The sequence below is a fragment of the Zingiber officinale genome, chromosome 2A (genome assembly GCF_018446385.1).
Source record: "Zingiber officinale cultivar Zhangliang chromosome 2A, Zo_v1.1, whole genome shotgun sequence".
Taxonomy (NCBI): domain Eukaryota; kingdom Viridiplantae; phylum Streptophyta; class Magnoliopsida; order Zingiberales; family Zingiberaceae; genus Zingiber; species Zingiber officinale.
The window spans coordinates 58,647,179-58,657,101 of NC_055988.1; the positions used below are offsets into that span (position 1 = coordinate 58,647,179).

A 9,923-nucleotide genomic window follows, 5' to 3' on the forward strand; every position below is an offset into this window, starting at 1 on the left:
CTGTTTGCTGCTATCTATGGTTTATACATCCCGACCTGCACGCTGGGTCTGTGTCCAGACCTGTGATCCTTGGCTTGGATGTCCCGACCTGCACGCTGGGTCTGTGTCCAGACCTGTGATCCTTGCCTTAGATGTCCCGACTTGCACGCTGGGTCTGTGCCAGACCTGTGATCCTTGGCTTGGATGTCCCGACCTGCACACTGGGTCTGTGTCCAGACCTGTGATCCTTGGCTTAGATGTCCCGACTTGCACGCTGGGTCTGTGCCAGACCTCTGATCCTTGGCTTGGATGTCCCGACCTGTACGCTGGGTCTGTGCCAGACCTCTGATCCTTGGCTTGGATGTCCCGACCTGTACGCTGGGTCTGTGTCAAACCTCTGATCCTTAGCTTGGATGTCCCGACCTGCACGCTGGGTCTGTACCAAACCTCTGATCTTTGGCTTGGATGTCTCGACTTGCACGGTGAGTCTGTGTCCAGACCTGTGATCCTTGGCTTGGATGTCTCGACCTGCACGCTGGATCTATATCCAGACCCGTTTACTTGTAGTCTCAGTCCTCAGTTATACCCGGCCCGCGGACCCGTTTATTACCCAATATCAGGGCTGGTTTTATAATCCCCTCCTTTGACCGTCCCGTCCACTGAGACTTTGACTTTGGCCACGTAAGCTTGACTTTTGACCTCCCTGCTGTCCATGTCAGCTTGACTGCTGACCGGCCACAAAGGCTTGACTTCTAACCTTCCTGACCTCCAGGTCAGCTTGACTTCTGACTCTATTGTGACCTTGACTCATAGTTACATCATTCTATCGACCCCATAAAATATACATCATATCAGATAGAATATCTCGTTCGAATCAATCGTAATGTTGAACTGTCTGTTTTTATATAATCGGATTGGTCACTCCCTTCTGTATTAATCATTTCAAAAATTAAATACTAACTTTAAATAATAAATAAATACAGAACACTCGCCACGGAGAGGATCCTCCAAGAGCCGACACAGTTTGGCGAGATGGAGAGACCCTCGAAGACGATACGGAGGAGTTCGAAGAGAGAGTACGAAAGAATAATTGCACAGTAGAACCGTCGGGTACAGTGAAAACGACAATAAGGAACAAAGAGCTTCCACATGATTTGGCAGCAAAACAGAGGGCACATCAGAGACAATGTGACGCAACAGCAATTTTATCTAAATATATAACTAGTAGATTAAAATAAAGTTAACCCTCAAGATTTTTGTGGCAGCGTTAAACAAAAGAAGGCTCTTTGTGGACAGGAACAACTCCGTCCGCTCAAATAAATGCTCAGATATAAAGAAAAAGGTCAGTTCCGGCAGAGAACAAATCCGTCCCCATCCATCCATCCATCCATCCATCCGCGTCATCCCATAACGCCGTAACGCCATTCTACCAGACCCAGACGACAAAGCTCACACCGGCAGCAGCAGTAACAGAGTCGTCCGTGTGCGACGACACCACAGTTGTGTCCACACACGACACGATCGAGCCGGATAAGTTTTGAGGATCGTACCATCTGTCTTTGATCGCGCGCCGCTTGTCCAGTACTGGCCGCTGCAGCTCGATCGGTGTGCATTCTCGCATTTTTTCCACGTTTTATTCTGTGCGGCGTCGCTGTCAACCCCGCAGAAGTTGATTGTGGTGCGAGCCCGGTGATCGTAATGAATTGAATTTGCCTGTTTGTGTTCCTCGCTTGCCCTGTTATTGCTGCCTCGTGTTGAATTTTGATCTTGATGAGTACTGGATTGTCTCCGCACCGGATGTTTGACTTGATGGGTCGCTTCGCTGGATCCTAATTTCGCAGCTACGGCGAACGCCATGGTCTCTTTAAATAACCATACGATCGCATGCACGGCCTAGCTCGAGGTGTGTCGGAGATGGATTGCCTGCGGGACTGGCCGGAGCCGATCGTGCGCGTGCAGTCCTTGTCGGAGAGCGGCGCGGAGATCATCCCCGCGCGCTACGTGAAGCCTCCGGCGGAGCGCCCCTCCGTCGGGCCCCCCGGCGTCACCGAGGCCTGCATCCCCGTGGTGGACCTCGCGCTGCTCGAGGACGGCGCAGACGCCTCCTCCTGCGATGCCGCCACCGTGAAGGCTATCGCGGACGCGTGCCGCGGGGCGGGGTTCTTCCAGGCGGTGAACCACGGGGTGAGCCCCGGGTTGCTCCGCCGTGCGCGCGAGGTGTGGCGCGGCTTCTTCCACCTCCCCATGGAGGAGAAGCAGCGCTACGCCAACTTGCCCAACACTTACGAGGGCTACGGCAGCCGCCTCGGGGTCGACAAGGGGGCCATTTTGGACTGGGGAGACTACTACTTTCTCCACTTCCTCCCCCTCTGCTTGATAAACCACCAAAAGTGGCCAGCTCTGCCTCCCACGCTAAGGCATATCAATCTATCTATCAATCTATCGATCGTTCTACTAATTTATTCAATATAATTAATTAATTGTATATATTTACGATTCGAAGATTGATGAATGAATACAGAGAGACGACAGACGAGTACGGCGAGGAATTGACGAAGCTGTGCCGGAGAATACTGAGGGCATTGTCGATGGGGCTGGGACTGGAGGCTGACCGGCTGCCGGAGGCTTTCGACGAGGAAGGGGTGTGCATGAGAGTGAACTTCTACCCCAAGTGCCCGCAGCCGGATCTCACGCTCGGCCTCTCGGCCCACTCCGACCCCGGCGGAATCACCATCCTCCTCGTCGACGACCACGTCGCCGGGCTCCAGGTCCGCAAGGACAACTCCTGGATCACCGTTCGGCCGCTCCCCGACGCCTTCATCGTCAACGTGGGCGACCAGATTCAGGTATATAAATCTTAATTCTGCAACATTCTTATCCGCATAAACACGCCGGCCGCTTAATAATAATAATAATCCAACGATTTCCCCGTCAACGCACGCCGCGTTGACCCATCCAGGTGTTGAGCAACGCGACGTACAAGAGCGTGGAGCACCGCGTGACGGTTAACGCCGCCAGCGAGCGCCTGTCCATGGCCTTCTTCTATAACCCGCGGAGCGACATCCCCATCGGGCCCATCCCGGAGCTGGTCTCCCCCGCCCGTCCCGCTCTCTACCAACCCATGACCTACGACCAATACCGCCTCTTCATCCGGCAGAGAGGCCCGCGCGGCAAAAAACTAGTCGGCTGATCGCCGGCTGACCGACCGACCGACCGACCGACTGACGACGGACGACAGATCACAGACGAGAGAGAGTGCGTTGCTCAACAATGATAATCGATCGATCGACGTGGAAATACGGCAAGTGTGGGCCGGTGTGGTATGTATGAACATTGCTTCGTGTTTAAATAATAATAATATGGATATTATTTTAAGTACAAACTCCGTGGCGCTGAATTTGGAATATAATTGGCTCAATCATTTTCCCGACCAAATCAAAATCAGCTCTATTTTTTTCCTATTTAATGAGATGAAACTCCATCATCTTAAATGTGTTTTCAATGCGGATGTGTTTTGCCCCGGAAAGGGTACTAGATCATGTATCTAGAATTTAAAATTCAATGGACTCGATGGATAACATATTATAAACCATTGATCGTGACAAATTTTTATATATATATTTCTCTAATCTGAATTAGATGATTGATGAAAAATTTTCGTAAAGTCAGGTCGATCATTCTTAGGATTAATTGAACTAAAGACATGGATATCTAATGTTAACTAGAAAAAATAGATGTATTTTCAATTCTTTAACGTAAGACTAAAGATCCGAAGATATGTCCTAGGGGTCCCTTCTTAGGATTGAGTCTCACGGTAAATTAATGAATAAATGAATTTTTCTTAATCGACGGTTGATCTAGAAACGTTGAACTATCGGACTATCCATTATGAGTACTTCCTGATTTATCTTAATGGTCGATGAGAAACTTCAATAGAATAAGTAGAATAAGTTGGCATAAGTTTGTTGTTTCTTTGAGAGCATGAAACAAAAATGAAATCAAACTATAATCACTCATAGTGATCTCCCGAATAAATTATAAAAGAAGACGCTGGTCGACGAAGACATTGCCGCTGTCGAAAGTACGATCACGAGTGATCCGGTGGTAAGGACGGGGGACCCTCATGGGCGGAGGGTCAAAGACACGTGGAGGTCAACCCCAAGTTCGAGCCGAACGAAGGATGTCGGGCCGAGCGGAAGCATGCCGGGCCGAACGGAAGGATGCCCTACCGAACGGAAGCATGTCGGGCTGAACGGAAGGATGCCCTGCCGAACGGAAGGATGCCGGGCTGAATGGAAGGCTGCCTTGCCGAACGGAAGCATGCCGGGCCGAACGGAAGGATGCCCTGCCGAATGGAAGGATGTCGAGCTGAATGGAAGGCTGCCCTGCCGAACGGAAGCATGCCGGGCCGAACGGAAGGATGCCCTGTCGAACAGAAGGATGTCGGGCTGAACGGAAGGATGCCGGGCCGAACGGAAGGATGCCCTGCCGAACGGAAGGATGCCGGGCTGAATGGAAGGCTGCCCTGCCGAACGGAAGCATGCCGAGCCGAACGGAAGGATGCCCTGCCGAATGGAAGGATGCCGGGCTGAATGGAAGGCTACCCTGCCGAACGGAAGCATGCCGGGCCGAAGCATAAAGCATCTTTGCTATGGAACACTCTCAACCGAGCACCCGGTCGGACCGATACCTACGCCCGGTCGGGCCTATGCCTGCCGAGTGGCTGGCCGCTCGGCGCGGGAACAGAAGAAACAAAAGGACGAAGATCTTACAACAGAGGATCCCGCTGTCCCATCATAGATGTACTCGGACTGTAGCAGTATGGTGTCAGGTAAGCTCTTCTGACAAGCCCATACCAAGGTATGGACAGAGGACACGTATGTACCTCGGTATGTGTGCTCAAGCCTCTTCACAGCTCTATATAAAGGGTCCTCACCCTTCGCCGGAGGTACGCGTACTGATATTTTTGGAGCCACTTTTTCACTGTTTGCTTGCCTGACTTGAGCGTCGGAGGGTCGCCGCCGGGAACCCCTTCCCGGCCCGACTTCTGTACAGGTTCGCCGGAGGTTCGTGCGACCAGATGGAGACCTACGTCATCGACTAGGAGAGCGCCACGTGCCCAGCGTCCGTTGGTTCAGCGATTCGGACAGGATCAATTTGGCGCCGTCTGTGGGAACGCACCTGCATCCGAGCGGAAGCAATGGACGAAGCTGGATAACCGCACACGGTGATGCTCTCCACGGAGGAGCTCGACGCTCTAATCAAGGCAAGAGCAGCTAGGCTCGTGGAGCAACAGAGAGAGAATGCGCAAGCCGAGCGGCTGGAGCAACAAACAGCGTCAGCATCAGATGGCCGAGTGGAAGCACCGCTTGCCACAGTTGCATTTCATTGAGCCTTATTCCGAACGTCTCCTAAAGTCGCAACAGGCAAGGCTCCCCGAGCGGACGCCTCCCCCGAGACAAAGATCCAACCGGCATTCAAGGGGGAACACCGCCGAGTGGATGAATATGGATTGGGACTTGGATCAACCATGAAGCGCAAATTATCTCCAGCCTTTCCGGGGCAGGGTGAAAGGTGCGCCCATGTAATGTATGCTGTATATTTTTCGTTTGGCTGTATATTTGAAATGCAGGAAGCAAAATGTTAAAAAACGCAATTGGCATTATCCGCCGAGCGGCCTATCTCCATGATGTATAAGATCCGAGCCACCGGCTCGATGGAGAAGACCCGTGCCGTTCGGCCGGGCGTAAAAATTATCCGAGCCAAGTCATTGAAGACGAAGACCCCTCGAAGCTCGGTCCGTGTTGAGATTAGCCTTAAAGGTCGTCGAGCTCCGACGTTAAAAATCGAGAAACGAGCCGGCGTCTATAAACGTCCGAGCGGAACACCGTCGAGCTCCGACGTTAAAAATCGAGAGACGAGCCGGCGTCTATAAACTCCCGAGCGGAAGACCGTCGAGCTCTGACTTTAAAAATTGAGAGACGAGCAGGCGTCTATAAACGTCCGAGCGGAAGACCGTCGAGCTCCGACGTTAAAAATCGAGAGACGAGCCGGCGTCTATAAACATCCGAGCGGAAGACCGTCGAGCTCCGACGTTAAAAATCGAGAGACGAGCCGGCGTCTATAAACGTCCGAGCGGAAGACCGTCGAGCTCCGACGTTAAAAATCGAGAGACGAGCCGGCGTCTATAAATAATCCGAGCGGATTAAAGCATCTAATGTCCCGAGGCACGCGATTCGATTCCGAGCGGCAGACCGTCGAGCTCCGACGTTAAACATCGAGAGATGAGCCGGCGTCTATAAACCCCCGAGCGGAAGACCGTCGAGCTCCGACGTTAAAAATCGAGAGACGATTCGGCGTCTATAAACTCCCGAGCGGAAGACCGTCGAGCTCCGACGTTAAAAATCGAGAGACGAGTCGGCGTCTATAAACTCCCGAGCGGAAGACCGTCGAGCTCCGACGTTAAAAATCGAGAGACGAACCGGCGTCTATAAATTACCGAGCGGAATACCGTCGAGCTCCGACGTTAAAAATCGATAGACGAGGCGGCGTCTATAAACTCCCTAGCGGAAGACCGTCGAGCTCCAATGTTAAAAATCGAGAGACGAGCCGGCGTCTATAAACCCTCCGAGCGGAAGACCGTCGAGCTCCGACGTTAAAAATCGAGAGACGAGCCGGCGTCTATAAATCTTCCGAGCGGAAGACCCTCGAGCTCCGACGTTAAAAATCGAGAGACGAGCCGACGTCTATAAACTCCCGAGCGGAAGACCGTCGAGCTCCGACGTTAAAAATTGAGAGACGAGCCGGCGTCTATAAACTCCCGAGCGGAAGACCGTCGAGCTCCGACGTTAAAAATCGAGAGACGAGCCGACGTCTATAAATCTTCCGAGCGGATGACCGTCGAGCTCCGACGTTAAAAATCAAGAGACGAGCCAGCGTCTATAAACTCCCGAGCGGAAGACCGACGAGCTCCGACGTTAAAAATCGAGAGACGAGCCAACGTCTATAAATCTTCCGAGCGGAAGACCGTCGAGCTCCGACGTTAAAAATCGAGAGTCGAGCCGGCGTCTATAAACCCTCCGAGCGGAAGACCGTCGAGCTCCGACATTAAAAATCGAGAGATGAGCCGGCGTCTATAAACTCCCGAGCGGAAGACCGTCGAGTTCCGACGTTAAAATCGAGACGAGCGGCGTCTATAAATTCCGGAAGACCGTCGAGCTCCGGCGTTAAAAATCGAGACGACGTCTATAAACTTCCGAGCGGAAGACCGCCGAGCTCGACGTTAAAAATCGAGACGAGCGGCGTCTATAAACTCGAGCGGTCGAGCTCCGGCGTTAAAATTGAGAGCGAGCTGCGTCTATAAACGTCCGGCGGAAGCGGTCGAGCTCGACGTTAAAAATCGAGAGACGAGCGGCGTCTATAAACGGCCCGTCGAGCTCCGACGTTATAAATCGAGACGAGCCGGCGTCTATAAGCGTCCGGAAGACCGTCGAGCTCGGACGTTAAAATCGAGAGAGCATCTATAAACGCTGATCGGAAGACCGTCGATCTCGACTCTAAAAATCGAGACGAAGTCGGCATCTATAAACGTCGAGCGGAAGACCGCCGAGCTCCGACAAATCGAGAGACGAGCGGCGTCTATAAGCGTCCGAGCAGAAGACCGTCGAGCTCGGCGTTAAAATTGAGAGACGAGTGGCGTCTATAACGCCGCGAAGACCGTCGAGCTCGACGTTAAAATCGAGACGAAGTCTATAAACGCCCGAAGGAAGACCGTCGAGCTCCGACGTTAAAATCGAGAGACGAGCCGACGTCTATAAACTCCCGAGCGGAAGACCGCCGAGCTCCGATGTTAAAATCGGAGACGAGCGGTGTCTATAAACTCGGAAGACCGCCGAGCTCACGTTAAAAATCGAGAGATGAGCCGCCGTCTATAAACGTCCGAGCGAGACCGTCGTGCTCGCGTTAAAATCGAGAGACGATCCGGCGTCTAAACTCGGCGGAAGACCGTCGAGCTCGACGTTAAGACGAGCCGGCGCCTATAAACTCCCGAGCGGAAGACCATCGAGCTCCCGTTAAAAATCGAGACGAGCCGCGTCTATAAACTCCTGAGCGGAAGACCGCCGAGCTCCGACATTAAAAATCGAGCCGGCGTCAATAAATTCTGAGCGGAAGACCATCGAGCTCCGGCGTTAAAAATCGAGAGGCGGGCCGGCCGACCGAGCGGAAGAACGTCGAGCTCCGACGTTAAAAATCGAGAGACGAGCCGCGTCTATAAACCCTCCGGCGGAAGACCGTCGAGCTCGACGTTAAAATCGAGACGAGCCTATAAATCTTGAGCGGAAGACCGCCGAGCTCCGACGTTAGAAATCGAGAGACGTCTATAAACTCCGAGCGGAAGACCGTCGAGCTCCAACGTTAAAAAGACGAGCCGGCGTCTATAAACTCCCGAGCGGAAGACCGCCGAGCTCCTACGTTAAAATCGAGAGACGAGCCGACGCCAAAAATCTTCCGAGCGTAAGACCGTCGAGCTCGACGTTAAAATCGAGAGCAGGCCTATAAACTCCCGAGCGGAAGACCGTCTCCGACGTTAAAATCGAGAGACGAGCCGACGCCTATAAACTCCCGAGCGGAAGACCATTGAGCTCCGACGTTAAAATCGAGACGAGCCGCGTCTATAAATCTTCCGAGCGGAAGACCGTCGAGCTCCGACGTTAAAAATCGAGAGACGAGCCGGCGTCTATAAACCTCCCGAGCGGAAGCCATCCACGTGAATCCGGCGGTAAGAATCGAGACAGAGCCGTCTTTAAACCAGATACGGCCGAGCGGCTTATAAATTCCGGCGAAGACCGTCGAGCTCCGGCGTTAAAAATCGAGAGACGAGCCGGCGTCTATAAACTCCCGAGCGGAAGACCGTCGAGCTCCGACGTTAAAAATCGAGAGACGAGCCGGCGTCTATAAACTCCCGAGCGGAAGACCATCGAGCTCCGACGTTAAAAATCGAGAGACGAGCCGACGTCTATAAACGTCCGAGCGGAAGACCGTCGAGCTCCGACGTTAAAAATCGAGAGACGAGCCGGCGTCTATAAACGTCCGAGCGGAAGACCGTCGAGCTCCGACGTTAAAAATCGAGAGACGAGCCGGCGTCTATAAACGTCCGAGCGGAAGACCGTCGAGCTCCGACGTTAAAAATCGAGAGACGAGCCGGCGTCTATAAACGTCCGAGCGGAAGACCGTCGAGCTCCGACGTTAAAAATCGAGAGACGAGCCGGCGTCTATAAACGTCCGAGCGGAAGACCGTCGAGCTCCGACGTTAAAAATCGAGACGAGCCGCGTCTATAAAGCGTCCGAGCGAAGACCGCCGAGCCCGACGTTAAAATCGAGACGAGCCGCGTCTATAAACTCCCGGCGGAAGACCGCCGAGCTCCGGCATTAAAATCGAGACGAGCCGGCGTCTATAAATTTCGAGCGGCGACCGTCGAGCTCCGACGTTAAAAATCGAGAGACGAGCCGGCGTCTATAAACTTCCGAGCGGAAGACCGTCGAGCTCCGACGTTAAAAATCGAGAGACGAGCCGGCGTCTATAAACTCCCGAGCGGAAGACAGTCGAGCTCCGACGTTAAAAATTGAGAGACGAGCCTGCGTCTATAAACGTCCGAGCGGAAGACGGTCGAGCTACGACGTTAAAAATCGAGAGACGAGCCGGCGTCTATAAACGTCCGAGCGGAAGACCGTCGAGCTCCGACGTTATAAATCGAGAGACGAGCCGGCGTCTATAAACGTCCGAGCGGAAGACCGTCGAGCTCCGACGTTAAAAATCGAGAGACGTGCCGGCATCTATAAACGTACGATCGGAAGACCGTCGATCTCCGACTCTAAAAATCGAGAGACGAGTCGGCATCTATAAACGTCCGAGCGGAAGACCGTCGAGCTCTGACGTTAAAAAT

The 9,923-nt window shown here is 53.1% G+C and overlaps 1 protein-coding gene across 2 annotated transcripts; it reads left to right on the plus strand.

Annotated features, from left to right (window-relative positions):
* The first annotated feature begins 1,879 nt into the window (after nt 1-1,879).
* Nucleotides 1,880-3,361, plus strand: LOC122041130 (jasmonate-induced oxygenase 2-like). Of its 2 annotated transcripts, none has more exons than XM_042600729.1 (3): nt 1,880-2,396; nt 2,483-2,825; nt 2,939-3,361. In XM_042600729.1, the coding sequence occupies exons 1-3, from the start codon at nt 1,894-1,896 to the stop codon at nt 3,167-3,169; spliced, it is 1,077 nt and encodes a 358-aa protein (XP_042456663.1). In that variant the 5' UTR covers nt 1,880-1,893; the 3' UTR covers nt 3,170-3,361. The 2 variants fall into 2 exon arrangements, with proteins under 2 accessions (XP_042456663.1, XP_042456664.1); XM_042600730.1 differs by having other exon boundaries at nt 2,501-2,825.
* Nucleotides 3,362-9,923: the final 6,562 nt, after the last annotated feature.